This window comes from Lepus europaeus, chromosome 10, assembly GCF_033115175.1.
Source record: "Lepus europaeus isolate LE1 chromosome 10, mLepTim1.pri, whole genome shotgun sequence".
Classification (NCBI taxonomy): Eukaryota; Metazoa; Chordata; class Mammalia; order Lagomorpha; family Leporidae; genus Lepus; species Lepus europaeus.
Window position 1 is genome coordinate 16,198,658 of NC_084836.1, and position 23,889 is coordinate 16,222,546.

A 23,889-nucleotide genomic window follows, 5' to 3' on the forward strand; every position below is an offset into this window, starting at 1 on the left:
CATTTCATAGATTTTCTCTAGTTCAGGATCTAATTCTGGAGGAGTATTGTGTTCTCTTGGAGCCGTCATGCTACCTTGTTTCTTCATTTCTCCTGTGTCCCTGTGTTGACATCTGCCCATCTGGTATATTTGTCCCTTCTTCTTCACTTGATCTTAGCCAAAAGTCCGATAAGTGATGTCCCTTCTTCTTTACGGAAGTAGGTTTTATTTGAAAAGATTTATGGTTTAGCTGGAATACAAGGTATCACTTGGTTTGTTGCTTTGCCTTTGGTTCTGGGTGAGCTCAGCAGCATAGTCTTTGTGTGATTTCTTTCTTCTTCTTTTTTTTTAATTTCTTTTGTCTTAATGTCTATAGGTGACACAGTGGCCTAGCCTGCTGCAGTTCATAGGGATAGAAGTGTGACTTTGAGAGGAATAAGTGTTCCTTGGGTGTGTATCTTTGGCCCACAGAGAGTTCAGCGACAGTCTCCCTGGTGAATGTGATAGCCAGGGCCTTGTTCTTGACACTGAGGAAGACAGGGGTGGCTGTCCCCTAGTCCTGCTGGCAAGCCTGAGTGATACTGGGGCTGGTGGCATCAATGACTGTGGCTCTAGGACTGTGTGATGTTGATGGACCCTTCCTCAGGTGGCCCCAACGGCTGTGGCTCTAGGACTGTGTGATGTTGATGGACCCTTCCTCAGGTGGCCCCAACGGCTGTGGCTCTAGGACTATGTGATGTTGAGGGACCCTTCCTCAGGTCTTGCTAGGAGGGTCCGACTGGTGCTGTGGCTATGACATCAACCGCCCTACACCTGGGAATAGGGGATGTGAACTGGACCTGTTCCAGTCCTACAGGGTGACTACAAGGCATACAGGAGATTTTGCTCTCGAGGGTACAAGTCCAGAGAGGTGGAATGCAGGTAGATTCTTATGTTCACCCCATGTCTTCCAGTGGCACTGAGAAATTTAAAATGAATTGTTACAGTCCTGGTGTTGCAGGGTGTAGCGCAGTCATTATTCAAATATCCCAGGGTGGGAGTAGATTTTTTTTTTTTTAAATGGGCTGCTTTTGGTGTTAGCTCCCAGAAGCTAAAGTGAGTCCACTTACATAGAGATGTGAGCATAGGTCTGGTGCTGATTCCCCAAAACTCTCACAATTACAGGATGCAGGGGATCTGTCCTTTGCCCCACATGTTGCCCTGACTATGGTGCTGCATGACTTTCTGCTGCAGAATATGGTGCTCTCTGGGCGTGGGGAGGGGAAAGAAGCAAGTTGGCTTCCCTGCTCCAGCTCAGCAGTTGCGTAGACCCCAGTCAGGTCTCCCTCCAGGCTGAGGTAAAAGTGGGTGACCTGGAATTCCCTCTCAGCTAAAACAAGTGATGGAATGCATGGTGATTTAAGATGGAGGCTGACAACCAGCAACTAAACTGTCAGCATTTTGAGTGTGATATAGTGAATAGTTTAATTGGATCAAGAAATAAAAAGGTAAAATGGAAAGTTACATCACTGACCATAATTTTGAAAAATAATATTATTGAATATTGCTTAGAATTTTTCTAGGTTTTTATATTATGAAAGTTGGCTAAAAGTAATTCGAAATGAATTCATTAAAATAGGATTTTTTATATTTGATTTGTATCATTTTTTCCTCTAAAGATATATTTAGTGACCAAGGGATATCACTACAAAATTATTCCATAATGCATGTAACAGTTACAGGTGAAGTGTCCTGTGTTTGGGTTGCTAAAGCATCTACATTGTGAGCACTAGGGGGCCTCATAAGATCAGGAGAGAATGCCACATATTTTTCTTATGAATACCAAGATTAGGAATAGGCACATTTGAATTTCAAGACCCCATTCATCCTGCTGAGAAGCTTAGCTCTTGGAAACGAAGTTTAATTCCTGAACTATAGAAAATACTAAGTCTTTAGAGATAAAAAAGAAAAAAGATTTCATGGTACCTATAAGGTTTGGTTCCAGAGGTCAGCAACAGGAGTCACTGTGTACTTACACCCCATGTGGGATCTGTCCCTAATGTGTCGTCTAAAGCGAAGTGATGCTATAACTAGTACTGAAACAGTATTTTTATACTTTGCGTTTCTGTGTGGGCAGAAACTGATGAGGTCTTTACTAATTATATACTGAAGTGATCTTCTGTATATAAAGAGAATTGGAAATGAAAAAAAAAAAAAAACAACCTGGTGTTAAAATGGAAATGGCATAGAAAATTAATTAATTTGAAAAAAAAATTATGTAGGATCTCTGTCTTTAATGTGCTGTACATTGCTATTTAATGCTATAATTAGTAATCCAATGGTAGTTTTTTCACTTTATGTTGCTATATGGGCAAAATGTTGAAATCTTTACCTAATATATACTAAACTGATCTTCTGTATACAAAGAGAATTGAAAATGAATCTTTACATGAATGGAAGGGGAAAGGGAGCGGCAAAGGGGAGGGTTGCGGGCGGGAGGGAAGTTATGGGAGGGGGGAAGCCATTGTACCCCATAAGCTATACTTTGGAAATTTATATTCATTAAATAAAAGTTTAATTTAAAAAAAAAAAAGAAAAATCTGATGGGGGCTATTCATCAAGAGGATATAACAATTGTAAATATGTCTGTACCCAATATCAGATCACCTAAAGCAGTTATTAATAGATCTGAAAGGAGAAATAGAAAACAATAGAATAATAGTTGGGGACTTCAGTGCCTCACTTTCAACAACTGGTTGATCATCCAGACACAAAATCAATAAGAAAACATTGACGTTAACTCTACTTTAGACTGAATGGACTCATAGACATAAACAAACCTTCTGTCCACAGCAGAATACACATTCTTCTCAAGATCACTTGTTGCGTTCTCCAGGAGAGTTCTATTAAGCCACAAAACAAGTCTTAACAATATAAGATTGAAATCCTATCAAGTATCTTTTCTGACCGCAAAGATGAAATTAGAAGTCAGTAACAGGGGGCCGGCGCTGTGGTGCAGTGGGTTAAAGCCCTGGCCTGAAGTGCTGGCATCCCATATGGGTGCCGATTCTAGTCCCAGTTGCTCCTCTTCAGATCCAGCTCTCTGCTATGGCCTGGGAAAGCAGTAGAAGATGGCCCAAGTCCTTGGGCCCCTGCACCCGCGTGGAACACCCGGAAGAAGCTCCTGGCTTCGGATCAGTGCAGCTCCAGCCGTTGTGGCCATCTGGGGAGTGAACCAGCAGATGGAAGACCTCTCTCTCTGTCTCTAACTCTTTCAAATAAGAAAAATAAATCTTTTATAAAAAGAAGAAATCAATAACAGAAGAAAAAGTGTAAAACTCACCAATATGTGGAGATTAAACAACTCAGTCCTGAACAACCAGTGGGTCAAAGAAGAAATCAAAAGGCAAACTAAATCTCAAGTTAGCAGGAGGAAGGAAGGAAATAATAAAGATCAGAGCAGAAGTAGAGAATAGAGAAACTACACACTAAACCAACAAAGCTAAGAGGCTTCTAAATTTAAGAATAAACAAATTTGACAGAACATTAGACTAGGAAAAAAGGGAGAATAGTCAAATATATAAAATGAGAAATGAAAGTAGATTACAATGGATGTCTCAGTGCTGCATGCCAGGGCTTTAACCCACTGTGCCACAGTGCCAGCCCCTGAAAACTTTTCTTCTAAGATCTGGTGTAAGTCAAGGATTCCCATTCTCATTGCTTCTATTCAACTTAGTGCTAGAAGACTAGCAAAAGAATCAGATAAGAAAAAGAAGTATCCAAATCAGAAAGGAAGAGTAAAATTTGTCCATGGCATAATCTCTAATGGAGAAAAAAAATTTTTTTTAAGATTTATTTGTTTGAAGGGCAGAGCTACAGAGGCAGAGGTAGAGAAGTCTTCTATCTGCTCGTTCACTCCCTAGATGGCTGCAAAGGCTGAGGCTGAGCCAGTCTGAAGCCAAGAGCTAGGAGCTTCTTCTGGGTCTCTCATGTGGGTGCGGGGTCCAAGGACTTGGGCCATCTTCTACTGCTTTCCCGGCCGTAGCAGAGAGCTGGATCGGAAGTAAAGCAGCCGGGACTTGAGCTGGCACCCATATGGGATGCTGGTACGGCAGGCAGCAGCTTTACCTGCTACATCACAGCAACGGTCCCTGGAGAAAATCTTAAAGACTGCACACACACACACACACACTATTGAATGAATTTGGTAAATTGCAGAATTCAACAAATTTCAATGAAAAAGTTAACAAAAAGTCAGTTGCCTTTCTTTACGCTAATGAAGACCTATCTGAAAAAGAAATCAAGAAAATAATTTATAATAGCATAACAAAGAATAAAATTTAACCAAAGAGGTGAAAGGTCTATATACTGGAAACAAAATGTTAATGAAAGAAATTGAAGAAACACAAATAAATGGAAAGATAACCCACGTTCATGGATTGGAAGAATGAGTAGTGTTCAAGTGTCTGCACCATCTAAAGCAATATACAGATTCAATGCAATCCCTATCAAAACTCCAACAGCAGGCCTCCCACTGTGGCACAGAGGGTTAAGCCACTGCCGCCTGCAGTGCCTGCCTCCAATATGGGCGCTGGCTGCTCTGTTTACAATCCAGCTCCTTGTTGGTGACCTGAGAAAGTAGCAGAAGATGGTTCAAGTCCCTGGGCCCCTGCACTCATGTGGGAGACCTGAAAGAAGCTCCTGGCTCCTACTTTTGGCCCAGCCCCAGCCATTGTGGCCATTTGGGGAGTGAACCAGCGATAGAAGATCTCTTTCTGTCTCTCTGTGTCTCTTTCCCCCTCTCTCTGTAATTCTACCTTTTAAATAAATAAATCTTTTTTGAAAATAGAGGGAATAGAGGGTGCATCCTTTTTTTTTTTTTTTTAAAGATTGATTTATTTGAAAGTCAGAGTTACACAGAGAGGAGAGGCAGAGAGAGAGGGAGGGAGGGAGGGAGGTCGGTCTTCCATCCGGTGGTTCATTCCCCAATTGGCCGCAATGGTCAGAGCTGTGCCGATCTGAAGCCAGGAGTAGGAGCTTCTTCAGGTCTCCCACAAGGGTGCAGGGGCCCAAATACTTGGGCAATATTCTACTGCTTTACCAGGCCATAGCAGAGAGCTGGATCGGAAATGGAGCAGCTGGGTCTTGAACTGGCGCCTCTATTGGATGGCAGTGCTTCAGGCCAGGGCGTTAACCCGCTGTGCCACAGCGCCAACCTCATAAATAAATCTTTTTAAAAAAATTCAGTAGCATTCGCCGGCGCTGCGGCTCAATAGGCTAATCCTCCGCCTTGCGGTGCTGGCACACCGGGTTCTAGTCCCGGTCAGGGCGCCGGATTCTATCCCGGTTGCCCCTCTTCCAGGCCAGCTCTCTGCTATGGCCCAGGAGTGCAGTGGAGGATGGCCTAAGTGCTTGGGCCCTGCACCCGCATGGGAGACCAGGAGAAGTACCTGGCTCTTGCCTTCGGATCAGCGCGATGCGCCAACCGCAGCGGCCATTGGAGGGTGAACCAACGGTAAAAAGGAAGACCTTTCTCTCTGTCCTCTCTCTGTCACTATCCACTCTGCCTGTCCAAAAAAAAAAAAAAAAAAATTCAGTAGCATTCTACAAAGACAAAGGAAAAATCTTAAAATTTTCTTTAGAACTACTAAAGACCTAAATAGCCAAAATAATCTTGAGAAAGTAAAAGTTGAAGATATCGTATTTCTTGATTTCAAGTTATATCAGAAAGCTCTAGTAATCAAAACAATAGGGTACTGGCATAAAAATAGGCACATAGACTAATGGAACAAAATAGAGATCCCAGAAGTAAACCCAAGCTTATATAGTCAACTAATTCTTTACAAGAGCACCAAGACGACACATACTGGAAGAACAGTCTTTCTTTCAATACTATTTATTGACACTGGGAAAGCTAGATATTGAAATTGGACTCATACCATACAGAAATTTCATTTAGAAATGAACCGAAGACCTAAACATAAGCCCTGAAACCATAAAATTCCTAGAAGAGAGTTTTGGGGTAATCTTGACAATTTCTGTTTTTTTTCAGGGGGAGATGGGGTAGGGGGTGTCATACCAAAGACTCATGAAACAAAAGAAAAAGTAAGCAAGTAAGACTATGTCAAACAAAAAAGATTCAGCATAGCAAAGGAAACGACAAAATGAAAAAGTAGCCTATAGATTGGGAGACCTTTGTGAACCATATATCTGATAAGGGGTTAATACTAAACATATGTAAGAAGTGCCTGCAGCTCAATACTTAGAAAACAAATAGCCAGATTAAGACATAGACAAAGGACCTAAATAGACAATCCCACGAAGAGGACATAACATTGGATTTTTAAAAAATTTATTTGAAAGGCAGAGTTAAGAGGGAGAGACAAGGCTCTTCCATTCACCGGTTCACTCCCCAAATGGCTGCAACAGCTAGGGCTGGGCCAGACCAAAGGCGGTAAGCCAGGAACTTCTGGGTCTCCCACATGGGTGCAGGAGCCCAAGGACTTAGGCCATCTTCTACTGCTTTCTCAGGCTTATTGGAAATGGTTGGAAATGGAGCAATCAAGACTTGAATTGGCACACGGGTAGGATCCAGCTGTTGTAAGGGATATCTTTACCTGCTTTGCCACAATTGGCCTCCATGAAAGTAGAGGCCATGACTGATAATCAGGGAAATGTAAGTCAAAACTAAGATATAATGTCACCTTACACTTAAGTGGCTGTTATCACTAAGATAAGACAAGATGTAGCAAGAGTTAGCAAGGATGTGAAGAAAAGGGACTCTTTGTAAACGGGCATATAAAAAACACTATGGAGTTTCCTCAAGAAATTAAAAATAGAACTACCTTTTGACCCTGCAATCCTTCTGCAAAGGAATGCAGATACGCATTTCCATGCTCATTGCATTGCATTGCATTAGGAAACAACTTAAATGTCCACTGATGGCTGAACAGATAAAAACATTGGCATATATACAAGAAGTCTTGGCCGGCGCCACGGCTCACTAGGCTAATCCTCCGCCTTGCGGCGCTGGCACACCGGGTTCTAGTCCCGGTCGGGGCACCGATCCTGTCCCGGTTGCCCCTCTTCCAGGCCAGCTCTCTGCTGTGGCCCTGGAGTGCAGTGGAGGATGGCCCAAGTGCTTGGGCCCTGCACCCCATGGGAGACCAGGAGAAGTACCTGGCTCCTGCCTTCGGATCGGCGTGGTGCGCCAGCCGCGGCGGCCATTGGAGGGTGAACCAACAGCAAAGGAAGACCTTTCTCTCTGTCTCTCTCTCTCACTGTCCACTCTGCCTGTCAAACAAAACAAAACAAAACAAAAAAAACCAAACAAACAAAAACAAAACAAGAAGTCTTGAGAAAATTTATGGAAGATGTGTGTTATGTAAAACTGAATTTCAAAAATTTTTCCACCAAAATAAACTTAGGTTTCAATTCCATTTTCCTTGAACTTTTTGAGTTACTTTGTATATATTATATGAAGAATTACTTGGGCCTTAAGGAGATCCTGCCATTTGTAACAGCATGGATGAACTTGAAAGATGTTGCTCTAAGTGATACATGCCAGACACAGAAAAATACTGCATGATCATGTTTATGTAATAGAATCGGGAAAAATTTGGATACATAGAAACAGAGTAGGATATAGGGAAGTAAAACTGGAAATAGGGAGAAATAGGTCAACTACAAAGTTGTGATTATAAAGAATGAGTAAATCTGTGATCTGATATGCAGCATGAGATTGTAGTTTTAATACTTTGTTGTATACTCAACATTTGCTAAGAGATTTTAGGTACTCCTACTAAAAAAAGAGAGGTATACATTTGTGAGATGATAAATGTTAATTTACTTGACTACGGTAACTATTTCACTATGAACAACTATATCCAGATATCATGTAGTACATTTTAAATACATGAAATGAAAAAAAAAATGGCCTTACTTGGCTCCTCACTCAGAATCTTGGATATTTGAAATGACTTTGAACAATATTTTGCTGTCCTGTGAATGTTCATACATGCCCTAAGGTTTATTCTACATAATTCATTGTGCTACCTTTCTTCTGGTCCTACTAAAATTTTCTTATTTCTGATATCTGAAATAAATACGGAATTTTATTTTGCCAAAAAAGAAAAGAAAAAAAGAGCAAAGCTTTGTTCACTTCAATTGACTTTATTTTTTGTAGTCACCCTGAACAACTTTATTGCTTCGTGGGCCAAATTAAAGTTTTTAGCTTGGTTTTTAGACCTCCTGGTGAGGCCAATCTGCTTGACCTCCTACCTGCTTCTCCCTTCCTTATGCTTTTTATTCCAGGAAAACTCACCAGTTTACCAATAGCAATACCCAGCTTTGGATTCTTTGCTTTCTAATGTCATTGCCCTTCCTCCAGTCTATCCTCTCCTTCCCATCAAGGCCATTTTTTAAAAGCTAATTTCATAGATTTTTCTAATCTTTTGTGATCTTTTTCTCCTCTGAATTCCTATAGCATTTTTTTAATGCTTCTCATATGATGTTCTTTAATTTTGGCCAGTCATTATAGCTTTTTGTGTAAATGTAGTACCAGGGTATAGCTCTCTTGAGGACAAAACTGTGGGGTGTTTTTTTCCCCCTTTATTTCTTTATTTTAAAAAATTTCTTTATAGCAATCTAGTACCATGGTGGGTGTTTAATAAATTACACTTTACCAAACGCTTTCTCCCTTCTGAAAGTGCTCTAATGAATGTCATGAGAAGTTATTTAGGAAGTGTTTTATGTATGCATAGAAAATCGAAGGTAGGTAATGTTCTGAATGATTTTGACACAATGGTGATATAATAGATTATAATAACAAAAAAGTCCTTTTGATGAAGATGTAGTACTGAGAAAATAATTGCCTTGACAAAGTATCTAGAGATTCCATCACTACAGAAAAATTTAAAATGGCAACATACAGCTAGAAAAGATCTATTTCAAATTGAAATAGAAGAGGAAATAAAAGGAGAGTGATAAAAGTTCTGGATTATGAGATTATGATTTGCTTTTGTGTGGCTTGCACAGAAAATACAAGGCGTTTATTCAGTCTTTTAGCAATCTTTAAGCAGAATCTTTAAATTATAATCCAGCATTGGGCCAGTAACTGAAATATCTGCATACAATGATTGTTGCCGGTCCTCCCTCCCTCCCTCCCCACCTAGATGACTAATAAGTGACACCAGTAATAAGGTTATTTCTTCAAATTCCTTTGCCTGCTCTCTGCCTCCCTTAAAGGCCTCCAGCCTGGAAGTGTTGCAAGGAGTTCAGGTAAAAGCAGCATCACCTGTAAGATGGGAATGTCTACTGTATCGCTGCTGTGTTCAGAAATGCTGAAGTGTTTCGGGTGACCTCTGGGAAATGAAACCCTGACTCCTGTGTCACAGTGAACGCCCTGTAACTGTTACCACCGAACTCCACAGACGGGTCTTCCCCATCCCCCTCCTGCTCTGACTGCACGTCACACCCTAAAAACAATTTTTAAAAATGCCTCCCTCCCTCCCTCCCTTCCTCCCTTGCTTCCTTGCTTCCTTGCTTCCTTTTTAAAGATTTATTTGAAAGGCAGAGTTACAGACAGTGAGAGGGAGAGACAGAAAGGTCTTTGATCCACTGGTTCACTCCAAGTGTCCACTATGGCTGGAGCTGAGCGGATGCGAAGCCAGGAACCAGGAGCTTCTTCCAGGTCTCCCACGCAGGTGCAGGGGCCCAAGCACTTGGGTCATCTTCTACTGCTTTCCCAGGCCATAGTAGAGAGCTGGATTGGAAGTGGAGCAGCCAGGACTCGAACTGGCACCCATGTGGGATGCTTGTGTTATAGGCAGTGGCTTTACCTGCCATGCCACAGCGCCAGCTCCCATCCCTTTATTTCTTGTTTGCATAAATTCAAGAGGATTTTTTTTAAAAGATATTTGTTTACTTATTTGAAAGGCAGAGATACATAGAGGGAGAAACAGATCTTCCATATGCTAGTTCACTCTCCAAATAGCTCAACAGCTAGGGTTGGACCAAACTGAAGCCAGGAACCAGCACCTTCTCTGGGTCTCGCATGGGAGTGGGAGGGACCCAGGCACTTGGGCCATCTTTTACTGCTTTTCCCAAGCACATTGACAAGGGGCTGAACAGGAAGTGGAGCATCAGGGAATTGAACTGGCACCCATATGGGATGCTGGTGTTGCAGGCTGCAGCTTAACCTGCTATGCCAGGGCACCAGCCCCTAAGAGGATTTTTAAAACCCCTTTTCAAGTATTTATTACTAAAAGACTATGTAATTTTTGTATTTCTCTGATATTTATTGATTTGAAACAGTTATCTTTTATGCAATGTTTGAGAAGCAGAATGTTGATTGATTTCATATTCTTCAAGGTTAACTTTTAAAAGGTGAATTAGTTGAAGCTCTCAGAGCAGTAGGAATCAGCTTCAGGTTACTTCAGTCCTGTGGAGACCAACAGAAGGCCACCTGGTTATTTACAGGGCATTGTAGAATATCACAGCTTTGACTGGTGATGTGTGTAGAATCTAAATTTGAGACATAGTTTAGAGTGATTTCTAGAATATTAGTTTCCTGAGAAGATTCTGATTACTATTAAAGGGCATTTAGAAAAGATTGTTGGGCCGGCGCTGTGGTGCAGTATGTTAATCCTCTGCCTGTGGCGCTGGTATGCCATATGGGTGCCGATTCTAGTCCCGGCTGCTCCTCTTCTGATCCAGCTCTCTGCTGTAGCCTGGGAAAGCAGTGGAAGATGGCCCAAAGTCTTGGGTCTCTGCACCTGCATGGGAGACCCAGAGGAGTCTGGCTTCATATGGGCGCAGCTCCGGCCTTTACGGCCATTTGGAGAGTGAACCAAAAGACGGAAGACCTTTTTCTCTCTCCCTCTCACTGTCTGTAACTCTACCTCTCAAATAAATAAATAAAAATCTTAAAAAAAAAAAAAAGATTGTTTGCAACTTACAATGCCCATTGCTTTGTTGTTCACATAGAAACTTCTAACATATAAAAATTGACACTCATAGCTGCTACATGTTTCAGAAGAATTTGGAATGAGAATAATGAATGCTGTTAATAAAATGATATAGTAGTAGTTGGAAAATGCCACCAAGGATATAACAAAAGGTGAAAGCTGTGTGAATCACAGGAGAGGGTAGTTTTGTGTGGCAGTTAAGTGGAATCAGAGCAATATGAAACACTTCGGCTGTGTTCATCTTTTCTGTGGTTTGCCTGTGTCATAGAATCAGTACTCATCTATGTGGACAGGTTTCAGGCTTAAAATTCCAAAAATTGTTACATATACACACATACCTTCATCAGCTTTCCACTGCTGCTACCATAAATTTCCACAAACCTTGTGTCTTAAAACAGAAGTTCATTTCCTTATAGTTCTGGAAGCCAGAGATCCTGCATGTTTTATGTAGGACTAATTTCAAGATCTGACAGGGGTGATTCCTTTTGGTGGTTTCAGGGGGTAGTCTATCCCTTGCCTCTTCCATGTCCTAAGGTTGCCTGACCTGTAGCGGCATTCCTCTAGCCTCTGTGTCCGTGGTCCTATTGCCTTCTCCTTTTCTGCAACCAAGTCTCCTCCCACCTTCCTCATACCTATCATTCTATTTAAGCCCATCCAAGTTATCAAGGGCAATATTCCCATCTCTTAATCCTTGACTTAATCACAGCTGCAAAGCCCCTTTTGCCACATAAGGTAACATTTGTGGGTTCTAGGGATTAAGATGGTGGATATCATTGTGAGCCATTATTCAGTCTACCATAATATGCATTATGTTATATCTAGATTTTAATCCAAAATACGATCTTGATCAGGAATTTAGTTATTTATTTTCATTTTATTTGAAAGGCAGAGAGAAACAGATAGGTCTTCCATCCCCTGGCTTACCCTCCAAATGCATACAACAGTTGAGGCTGCACCAGGCCAAAGCCAGGAGCCCTGAACTCTTATCTGGGTCTCTCATGCAGGTGGCAGGGACTCAATTACTTGAGCCATCACCTGCTGCCTCCCAGGGTGCACATTGAGCAGGAAGCTGGAATCAGAAGCAGAGTAACCAGGCCTTGAAACAGGAATTCCTGTATGGGATGCAGGTGTCCCAAGTGGCTACTTAACCACTGCCCACCCCTAACCAGGACCTTCTAAGTGTTTAATATAGAAGAAAGACATTGTTTTATCTTTTAGCAGTAATGTAGAAATTCATGATTGTCTTTTTTGTTGCCTTTTAATTGACCATTTTTTCCTGCTAATTTTGTCATTAATGGTTTTCTAAAAGTAATTCTTTAATTTTATGACATCTATAAAATACCAATATATCCTAAAAAGAAGAATATTTGTAACATCATTCCTTTTTTCTGTATTTGTAATTTTCTTCTAGCCATCAGAATTGGATTATAAGTTAGCCAGGGACAGGGTGGGCAGGTCCTGTACAGTTTTGCACATTGTCTATTTTAATGGTAATTAGAATGTTTGATTTGGCAGAAAAATGAAATAGAATATATTAACAGTGAATTCTTTGGACATTTCAGTATCATCATGATTTTCTTGCCTTTTAATGTTTGAAGGTAATGTTATACTTACAGAATTCTTGCAAAAATAAAAATAGTGGGGACTGATGCTGTGGCGTAGCAGGTAAAGCTGCCATGTGTAGTACTGGCATCCCATATGGGCATCAGTTCGAGTTCTGGTTGCTCTACTTCTGATCCAACCCTCTGCTATGGCCTGGGAAAGCAGTAGAAGATGGCCCAAATCCTTGGGCCCTTGCACCCATCTAGGAGACCTGAAGGAAGCTCTTGGCTCCTGGCTTCAGATCAGCCCAATTCTGACCATTGTGGCCATTTGGGAAGTAAACTAGTGGATGTAAGACACTCTTACACTCTCTCTCTCTCTCTCTCTTTCTCTTTCTCTCTCTGTGTAACTCTGCCTTTCAAATAAATCTTTAAAAAAAAGTTTTCCTTATAAAAAAGATAAAAATAGTGTGAAAATACCAGCATCCCCTTTGTCTACATTTACCTGTTAACATTTTACCCCATTTACTTTTTCTTTGTTCTCTTTTTATCTGTGTATGTCTGTCTGTTGTCTTTAGTGACATGAACATTTTTGAAGCATATAATCCACCTCCTTTTTTTCCATTGTTAGAATTTTTCAAAATTAGCTATGTAACATACTGCGTGGTTCACCTTTGTAAAGTATCCAACTCAGTGGTTTTTGATATATTGATAAGATTATGCAACCATTACCATGCTCTAATTCCACAACATTTTTATCACCCTTCCAAAAGAACTTTGTACACTTTAGTAGTCATTCATTCCACTCTTGTCTCAGCCCCTGGCAACCACGAACCTACTTTCTGTCTCTTTAGATTTGCCTATTCTGCATATCTCATATAAATAGAATTGTACAATATGTAACATTTTATGTCTGGCTTCAAGATTCTTCCGTATCACATCATGAATCTGTACTGAATCATATTTAGTGCTGAATAATAGTCCATTGTGGATATAGCACATTTGTTTAAGTATTTACCATTTTATAGATATTAAGTTGCTTTTATGTTTTTTGCTATTATAATCAGTGCTGTGATGATCATTCACATATAAGTTTTCCTGTGAACATAGTTTTCACTTCTCTTGGTTATCTATCTAAGTGTAGAATTCCTGGTTCAAGTTAAATTCTGTTTAACTTTTTTAGGAATTACCAACTCACTGTTTTTATTTCCTTGTGAAATTTTTCCCTCTTGGAAAATGCAGGGCAGTGATTCTGGGGTTGGGGCAGTGGGTGCTATTTATAACTTCAGGTACCTTTCCAAGATTTTTTCTTTTTTTTTGAAGTATTACTTGATATTAGTTTTTTTTTTTTTTTTTAAGATTTTATTTACTTGAGAGGCAGCGTTCCAGACAGATAGGGAGAGACAGAAAGGTCTTCCGTCCACTGGTTCACTCCCCAAAAGGCTGTAATGGCTGGAACTGGGCTGATCTGAAGCCAGGAACGAGGAGCTTCTTCCAGGTCTGCCATGCGGGTGTAGGGGCCCAAGCACTTGGGCCGTCCTCTACTGCTTTTCCAGGCCTTAGCAGAGAGCTGGATTGGAAGACGAGCAGCTGGGGCTTGAACTGGCACCCATGTGGGATGTCAGTGCCACAGGCAGAGGCTTAGCTCACTATGACATAGTGCTGACCCTCTCTTTCCAAGATTTAAGGTTGAGGATAACTTCTTGAATGCCTGTCATGGTACTCCTAACTTTACCTGGAGAATAAAGATGGTCTGATCTGGTAGAATACTTCATTTGTGTTCAGTAGATTTCAGTGCTTTTAATTTTCTGTGTGGGGCCAGCGCTGCAGCTCAATAGGCTAATCCTCCGCCTGCGGTGCTGGCACCCCGGGATCTAGCTCTGGTCAGGGCGCTGGATTCTGTCCCGGTTGCTCCTCTTCCAGGCCAGCTCTCTGCTGTGGCCCAGGAGGGCAGTGGAGGATGGCCCAAGTGCTTGGGCCCTGCACCCGCATGGGAGACCAGGATAAGCACCTGGCTCCTGCCTTCGGTTCAGCGCAGTGTGCCAGCCGCAGCACACCGGCTGCAGCGGCCATTGCGGGGTGAACCAACGGAAAAGGAAGACCTTTCTCCCTGTCTCTCTCTCTCTCACTGTCCACTCTGCATGTCAAAAAAAATTTTTTTTCTGTTTGGTTGTGTAAAGAGATTGTTGACAACTTCATTTGTTTTAGGAGGTAGGAATGCTTTATAACTGAGGTATTATTTATCTAATGGTTTACAAGGAGAACAAAGAGAACTGGGAAGCTAGTTAAATGTTTCCCCATTTAAAAAATCATGGAGAAAATGACAGTAAATGTAGCATTAGTCATATAACCTTAGGTGGAAGAAAATACAAAAGTGGATTCTGTTAGCATAATTATTTTGAAGGTGTGATGGCAAATCCAGACAAAGCTGCAGGAATAAAATTTGTTTAGATAATATATTTATGTCTATAATAATTGTTTACTCTTACCTCATGGGGAAAAAATTAGAATGTCTAGCTCAGATATCTTCAGTAGTATGTAAGAATATTTTTTAAGTTTATTTATTTATTTGGAAGGAAAAGCAAAGGAAAGAGAGAGAGAAAGAAATCTTCCATCTGCTGGTTCACTACCCAAATGCCTGCTTGCAACAACTGGGGGTAGGCTAGGCCAATACCAGAAACCAAGAACTCTGTCCCGGTTTCCCAGGGTGTGCATCAACAGAAAGATATATCAAAAGCAGAGGCAGACTTGATCCCAGGCACTCTGATGTGGGATGCAGACATTCCAAGCAGCAGCTTAATCTGTGCTACAACATCAACTCCCTTTAGCTGAAGTATTAATAATAAAACTTTGATTAGCCAAAATATCACCAGAAATGTTTTAGGGTGACATAACTGTCTCAATAAGTGGTATAAACTTATAATCACAAAAATTTAGAATTAAGTACAAAAATATTTAAGAATTAAACTTATGAAATAGTTTTGGGTTTACGAGTCAATTCATATTTATGTTATATACTTGGAATACAGCCCATTAGAGTAATATGTCAGTCTTCTAATTTCATTTAAAAATTTACAGTTAAATAGTTGACTTATTCTTGTGATTGTTAAATAGAAATTTATTTATTCTTGTATTGTTAAATGGAAATTTATTCTTGTGATTGTTAAATAGAAATCTTACTGAATTTATATACATTATACGAATGTTTATGCAAACTCATTAGTCACCATATTTATACATTTAACTTATTAAATTTGTAAAGACTACTTTACTTGAAAACTTTTGTGAGATAAGTGAACTGTGTAAACAGAATGTCTCAGGGTATTTAACTAAGTCTATAAAAAGGACCGAATAGTCCAGACTCTTAAAAATAATTTTTGGTTGGATGCTAGACGCTGTAAACGTGATGTTAAGTGCTTAATTGTTTTTTCTTTACAGAATGTTGGATTTGTTCTTACAGGCAGTTTTTTGTAGATTAGCTTGGGTTTTATAAAACTGCTTTAAAGCTTCATTGGGACAGATCTAGTACAGACATTACTCTAGGGCTAGCCCTACTGCTAGGATGATCTGGGTTTCTACTGAATGCTCTCACTGTTCAAAGAGGTTTCTCTGTAGGGGGTTAGATCTTGCTTGAGTGACTTCCAGCCTTTTGTAAACTTGAGGGATTTTTCAGTTTACAATTCCTTGATTTTTCTTGGCCTAGACTTGTGGAATTTACTCTCCGCACACACAGGTTAGCAGTCAGTTCTCAAGCTCTTTCTCTCATGGCTTCTTCTTTTCTAATATTCTGCCCTGTAAATTCCTGCTGTTCCAGCCTGGAGAACTGCCAGTTCTCCATCCCTGAGCAATGATCTCTGTGTGCCTTTTGTCAGAAATCTGGGGCTGCTCTAGGGCTTATCTCATTTATTTTTCTTTTCCCAGGAATCACGGTCTTGCAATCCCTGTTTTCTGGTGTCTGAAAACAATCGAGATACATACACACATGTAAATCTTCTAGTCATTTCTGAAAGCACATTTAAAATTTTGTTCCAGGACGACATACATAATTTCCACTAAGCAAGACAAATGGCAGAGACCAAAATCAATGAGGCATAGAAGTATACAAGTACTGTCTCTATAGGACAGCATAATGAAAATAGCAGTTTGGAACTGTAGTCAAGTTAGACAGCCTGCCACAAAGAAGTTTAATAAAGTCCTGACAATCTGTTGTCCAGCTGTTTCCCAAATAGCAAGACATTAATACTAATGGCAATGATGATGATGAAGACAGTGATAATGATGGCTATGTGCCAGTGTACTATTCTAGTTAACTTACATGTTTGCATATTAATTTTACATGAAATTTATACTATTATAAATATATTTCAAAAATAAGGAAATTGAAGCTTAATGAAGTAAAATTTCTTGTCCATAAGTTGTAACACTTATATAACACTAGGTAATGTATCCAAATTATAGTTGGTACAATGTTCTATATTCCATCTTTTTTGTTTTTTGTTTTTGTTTTTTGACAGGCAGAGTGGACAGTGAGAGAAAGAGAGAAAGATCTTCCTTTGCCGTTGGTTCACCCTTCAATGGCCGCCGCAGCCAGGGCGCTGCGGCCGGCGCACCACGGTGAACCGAAGGCAGGAGCCAGGTGCTTATCCTGGTCTCCCATGCGGGTGTAGGGCCCAAGCACTTGGGCCATCCTCCACTGTACTCCCGGGCCACAGCAGAGAGCTGGGCTGGAAGAGGGGCAACCAGGACAGAATCCAGCGCCCCGACTGGGACTAGAACTTGGTGTGCCGGCGCCGCAGGCAGAGGATTAGCCTATTGAGCCGCGGCACTGGCTTATATTCCATCTTAATGTATTAAAGATACTAAGTAGTAGATCCTTAGTGAAGAAATATGTGTAACTTTTTAAAGCCTAGTTTTTCACCTTTACTTTTGTGCTTGTACTTTATTATCAATCAGTGAGCCAATGTTTCAGGGAATGCCTGGATTGTAAGATCCATGTAACTTTATTGTTAATCCTGTTTGATTCTATTTGACTTTATAGTTCATGTTTTCTAACAACGCTGTCTCTTCCCTGTGTCCCAAAGTGTGTAAGCCTATTTTTTCTTAAAGTGAAAATGACAGCATCTATTTTATGGATAATTAAGTCAGATGACAAATACAAACCATTCAGCATAGTACTTCATAAAATAGTAGGAGACAAATCTTGTTATTTTACTGTTGTTATTCATGTTATTGCTATTCCAATGTAAGTCACATTCTGTTTTAACAAATGTTTGTTGAATTTATTAATTTTTAGTCATAATATTTAATATTCTTACCTTATTTACTTCTCTAAACTTGTTTGAAATTTGCAGAAAAATGTAGCATGTTTGCATATTTGATAGCATCATGTCTAAACTTTTACTCGTAATAATTTAGATTTGCCCTATAGAGACAAAAATGTTGTTTGTTTTTTTCATTTTAGAGAATTATTACTACATTTCTCCACTAGTTGGTGTGATTTTCTTAGCTCTAACTCCTATATGGATTATAGTAGCTGCCAAACATCCAGCCACAAGGACAGTTCTCCACTCAGGCTGGGAACCCGTCATAACTGCCATGGTTATAAGCAGGTTAGTATTAAAGTATGTGTGTATTCTGTATGTATGTGTATATTAAAAACAATTCAGTTGCCTGTTTTATTTCTCGGATTAGTCATTTTATATAGCCACTGCATTATTCACTGAGATAATAAGGGATGTAAGTGACAGGAGTTACTGAAATCACTGGAGGCAGACACTTTGAGATGCCCAGTCTCAAAGCCTTACCAGACTGATGAATAAAGTTTAGGTGTGTGTGTGTGTTAACCTGACATCAAGGGCATTTTGTATTTTTAATAAGTTGCTCAGATGAGCTTTAGAAAGCCTTATTAATGTATTGTATATCTACCCTTTGACTACTTCCATCTGTAGTACTCTCACAGATTTAAAGATGTATGCAAAAGATTTTGTGGCAAGCATCCTCTTCACAGTGGAGTTTTTAATAAAAAGAAGAATCTAAAGGTCTAGTGGTCAGGTATTGATAGAATGAATCATGGTATAGTCACAAAATGGAATAATAGATCTTAAAAATAACATTATAGAAGCAGATGTTTAGCCTAAGGATTAAGATACCCACCTCCTACATTGGAGTGCCTGGGTTCAGTGCATGGCTCTGGCTCCTGATTCCAGCTTCCTACCAGAGCAGACCCTAGGAGGCAGCAGGTAGATGGCTCCAGTATTTGGGTTCTTGTCACCTATGTGAAAAGCCTAGATTGCATTCTTGGCTCCTAGTTCCAGGCCTGACCAGCTCCAGCCATTGCAGTCATTTGGGAAGGGATGGGAGGATGGGAACCTCTCTCTCTATCCTGCTGCCTCTCAAGTAAATTTTTAAAAGTAATATTGTAGCATTTTTAGCTGTGGAAAGATGTTCATTATACATTTGATGAAAAGAGCAATCTAAAAAAGTGAATTTCTAGTGAAACATGGTAGATTCAGACATACTCACTTTTTTGTTCCCTGCAACTACTAAAATTACAGTAAAATAATAAAATACTGTAAATCCACAAAGAAGAGGAGCAAAGAGGACAGCAGGTGAGGGATTTGGCAAAACCAGGGAGACAGGAATCATAAAGATTGTCATCAACTGAACGAATAGAGTGAAAAAAGCTGATATCTAACCAAGCAAGCTGATCTGAGCCTCAGAAACCCAGAAGGGCAGAGGAGTCAGAAGCAGCAGGTACTTCTGAAAGCTGAAGTTAAGAAGATTGGCTGAAAGTTCAGGTACGGGGCAATCCGATCCCAGAAGCCCTTCTTCAGCTGGAGTACCCAGGTCACTGCCCCCTCCTACTCAAGCAAGACAGTAATGGACTCTGAGGAGACCAAATTAGAGAGGTTCTAGAAGCCTAAGTGAATGTCTACACACTGAACAGTGAGAATGCTGTCTCACTTCCTTTTCTCTGTTCATAGTGCATTCCTGCAGCAGTTGGGTTTATAACCCTAGGCAAAACAAAACAACAAACAAACAAACAAAACAAAAAACCCCGATAATCGCTTTCTGGGGAAATTCATTGACACAACACAAAGGAACTGCTGATGCTAACCTGTGTGAGTCCTTTGGTGAAAGAACTGCAAGACCCCTTGATGGTTGTTCAGTGAGGCCCACCTGCCAACAGACACAGCCCACACATGTATGCTTTGCAGCCTCTTAAAGAGGAGCAGACAAGAAAGGGTCAACAGGTATCTCACATAAAGACACATCAAAAAATAGTGTTCAAAGAAAGGCAGATGACAAGAGACAAATGAGAGAGAGAAAATTATTGAAGGAAATAATCCAGAAAATCTCCCAGAACTGAAGAACCTGTGTGTCCTGGTGAGAAGGGCCTCCTCAAGTACCCAGTAAAATGAACTAGAGTATCAGGAGCTCAAATCAAAGCAAGTTATAAATCCCAAAAACTTCAGAGAAAAAAGATAATTAAAATAAAGGATTGAGAATGAGAATGCAATCCACTAGCAACACCAAAGTCAATTCTTCCAAAATCCTAAAGGAAAATTATTTTGAACATAAAACATAGTATCAAGTATAAAAGAAGACTAAAGAGGCCGGTGCTGCGGCTCAATAGGCTAATCCTCTGCCTGCGGCTCTGGCACCGCTCGGGGTGCCGGATTCTGTCCTGGTTGCCCCTCTTCCAGTCCAGCTCTCTGCTGTGGCCCGGGAGTGCAGTGGAGGATGGCCCAAGTGCTTGGGCCCTGCACCCGCATGGGAGACCAGGATAAGCACCTGGCTCCTGGCTTCAGAACAGCGTGGTGTGCTGGTAGTAGCGGCCATTGAAGGGTGAACCAACGGCAAAAGGAAGACCTTTCTCTCTGTCTCTCTCTCTCACTGTCCACTCTGCCTGTCAAAAAAAAAAAAAAAAGACTAAAGAAATTTTCAGATATGCCCAATCTCAAAAAATTTGCTTTCCATTTACCTTTTTGTGTAAAGCTGATAGAAGATGTGGTCTGTCACAATGAGGAGATAAATCAGAAAATGCCACAGGAATGAGGAAACCCATTCTGTGACAGTATGCGGTTCGTTTCTCTGTAATGTAGATTGCATTTTCCTGGGAGATAAAGGCTACAGAATGGTATGAAATAGTGGGGCTTGTCATAGTGCATATGCCAAGATTCCCCTGGGGAAGCCTGAAGGGACGGTGCAAATGACAGCTTTGCAGATTGGCAGGACTGTGGGCTTAACGAGGGAAGTCTTAGAATGAAAAAGTCAACCTTAAGTATTTTACCACAGGGCCAGCACTGTGGCATAGCCGGTTAAAACCCCAGCGTGCAGCACCAGCATCCTGTGTGGGTGCCCATTTGAGTCCTGGCTGCTCCACTTCTAATCTAGCTCCCTGCTGAAGTGCCTGGGAAAGCAGCAGAAAATGGCCCAAGTGGGAGACCTGAAAGACAGACTGACCTCTGTCTGTCGCAGCCATTTGGGAAGTGAGCCAGCAGATGGAAGATGTCTCTCTCTCTGTCTCTACCTCTCTCTGTATCTCTGTCTTGCAAATAAATAGAACAAATTTTTATTAAAATATCCTATATATTAAAAAAAGAACTTCACCACAGATTGTAATATAACTGGATTGTCAGGAAGGGACTTGTAAAGGGACAAAAGTGGGGAGTGAAGTGTAAAAGCAACTAAATCCTCATCTGCCATCATGGCAAGTCATTAGATAAATGTCTACAATTAAAAATGAAGAAATGGCAGTGCAAACTGTTATTTAGAAATACAGAACTGAATGCCAAAAGAAGCTGCTGAAGTTGAAAAGAATTCCTAGTAAAGAGAAGGGTCTGGGGTGGAGTTAGTATTTTCACTTTTTCAGTAATGCCCATGTTTTATAAGAATAGCATTTAATAAAAGCAAAGAAAACTGCTGTTATGATTTTATCCAAATTTAAATTAAAAATTTTTTTTTTAATTTAAGTAACAGATAGACATATAAAGACAGAGAAAGCTTTTGTCTGCCAGTCCTCTCTCTCTATGCACACAACTGCTGGGCCTGGGCTAGGCTGAAGCTGGGAGTCAAGAAGTCAGTCCAGGTGTCCAGTGTGTATGTCAGGAGCCTGATTACTTGGACCATCATCACTGGCTGCTGGTATCTGTATTAGCAGGAATCTGGAACCAGAAGCCAGATCGAAAAGTTGAGCCCAGGTAGTCCTAACTGGTAAGCTAAGCATCTGTCTCCCAGTTTTGTTTTTTTTTTTTAAAGATTTATTTTTATTTGAAAAGCAGAGTTATAGAGAGGCAGAGGCAGAGAGAGAGAAAGAGAGAGAGGTCTTCCATCCACTGGTTCACTCTCCAGGTGGCCACAGCAGCTGGAGCTGCGTCGATCCGATGCTAGGAGCCAGAAGACAGAAGCATGGTCTCCCATGCTGGTTCAGGGGCCCAAGGTCTTGGGCCATCTTCTACTGCTTTCCCAGGGCATAGTAGAGAGCTGGAGTGGAAGTGGAGCAGCTGGAACTCAAACCGGCGTGTATATGGGATGCTGGCCCTGCAGGCTGCAGCTTTACCTGCCACGTCACAGCACTGGCCTCTGTCCCCCAGTTTTTGTTTTTCTTTTTTTAATGCACACATTAAAAATTATCTGAGGGGGCAGGGGAGATATTGGCAAAAGGATACAAAACTTCATTTAGGCAGGAGGAATAAGTTCTGGGGGTCTAGTGTACAACATGGTAGCTATAATTAATATATTCTTGAAATTTCCTGAGAGAGAAAATTTTAACTGTTCTCACCACAAAAAAATAAAAAATAAAAAAAGGGAGTGGGTAAGGTACATCAGTAATGTACATGATAAGTAACTCAATTTAGTTATTCCACAGTGTATACATATTTCAAAGCACCATGTTATTTGGGATACATATATGCATTTTGGCCAATTTAAATACATAAATAATATTTAAGAAAGGATGTCAAGAAGGCTATTTACCAACAATGTAACAGTGTAACTCTGAATAAGTAGGATTTATTTATTTTCTTTTTATTCGTATTTTCTAATTTTTTTCTGTAGTAAGTTTTAGTACTTGGGTAACAAAAATATTATAAAATGTATTTTTAGCAAGTGTTCATGTTACATTCACAACATGACCTGTGCAGTTTTGCGGCGAGATTTATTCTTTGACTCCTAACTAGTTTGGTTTTTTTTAAAAAAATTTAATTTTTTATTTAGATAAGGTGAACAGATTTTGTATATTTCATATATACAGTTTTTAAAAAATTATTTGAAAGGCAGAGTTACAAAGAGGCAGAGAGAGACTAATTTGTTCTTGACATGTATATTTCTTCTTAAATTAGGGCTTAAACTATTAAAACATTTCTTTTTTAAAGATTTTTTTTATTTAAAAGAGCCACAGAGAGAGAGACAAACATATGCTGGTTCACTCCCAAATGGCTGCAAAATGGCTGCAACAGCCAGATCTGGGTTTCTCACATGGGTGACATGTCCCCAAGTACTTGGGCCATCATCTGCTCTCTACCAACACACATCAGCAGGAAGCTGAATTCGAAGCAGAGCAGTCGGGACTTGAGCTAGCACTCTTGTGTGAGATGGTGAGCCATGAAATTGGCCCCAAAGTATTAAAATGTTTCTGAAGAGGACTAATTCTGTACTCTAAAGTACAGAATTACTTATTAAAGTGTCGTTTAAATAGGAACTCTCACAGTTTAGGCATATTAAACTTTAATTCATTCATTTTACTGAAGAATTAAGATTTAATAATTCCCTAATGTTAATTTTTAGGTAGTGATAAGATCATTTGATCTGACATTTTCACAATCAGCCCCGTTCTGTGAAAGTATGTAATTCATTTTGTTCTAGTGTACAGTTTTCTGGAAGATTTAGGCAACAGGATCCCATGGGCTGTTGGACTGGCAAAGTTTGATATTCCATAAACCAGGGGTGGGGTGCCTTTCTTCTGCCAAGGGCCATTTGGATATTTATAACATCATTTGCAGGCCATGCATAATTATCACCTTAAAAATTAGCCTGCTATAGATTTATTGAATTTCAAGTCCCAGCTATGGTTGACTTGGCAGGGTCAGTCCAAATGATATTGCAGGCCTTATACGTTCCCCATTCCTGTACCCTGCAACCAACAGACTGATGTTAACTAATGCATAATGGTCTTGGAAACATGAATTGTGGGAGAGACCTCCAAGTTTCATTGAGAGCTTGAGGATGTATGGTTTGCCACTGCATGACTTGTCATTTTTCTAGATTTTTTATTTTATTTTTTTTACAGATTTATTTATTTATTTGAAAATCAGAGTTAGGAGAGACAGAGAGAGCTCTTCCATCTACTGGTTCACTCTCCAAAAGACTGCAATGGCTAGGACTGGGTCAGGCTAAAGCCAGGAGCCAGGAACTTCCTCCAA

General features: G+C 40.3%; 1 protein-coding gene across 6 annotated transcripts in view; it reads left to right on the top strand.

Moving 5' to 3' along the window:
* Positions 1 to 23,889, top strand: part of SLC41A2 (solute carrier family 41 member 2) — a 149,747-nt gene that overhangs the window by 69,061 nt on the left and 56,797 nt on the right. For all 6 annotated transcript variants that reach the window (XM_062202990.1, XM_062202993.1, XM_062202988.1 and 3 more), the window contains one exon: positions 17,928 to 18,075. In XM_062202990.1, coding sequence (XP_062058974.1) covers positions 17,928 to 18,075 — 148 coding nt within the window. The remainder of the gene's footprint in view (positions 1 to 17,927; positions 18,076 to 23,889) is intronic.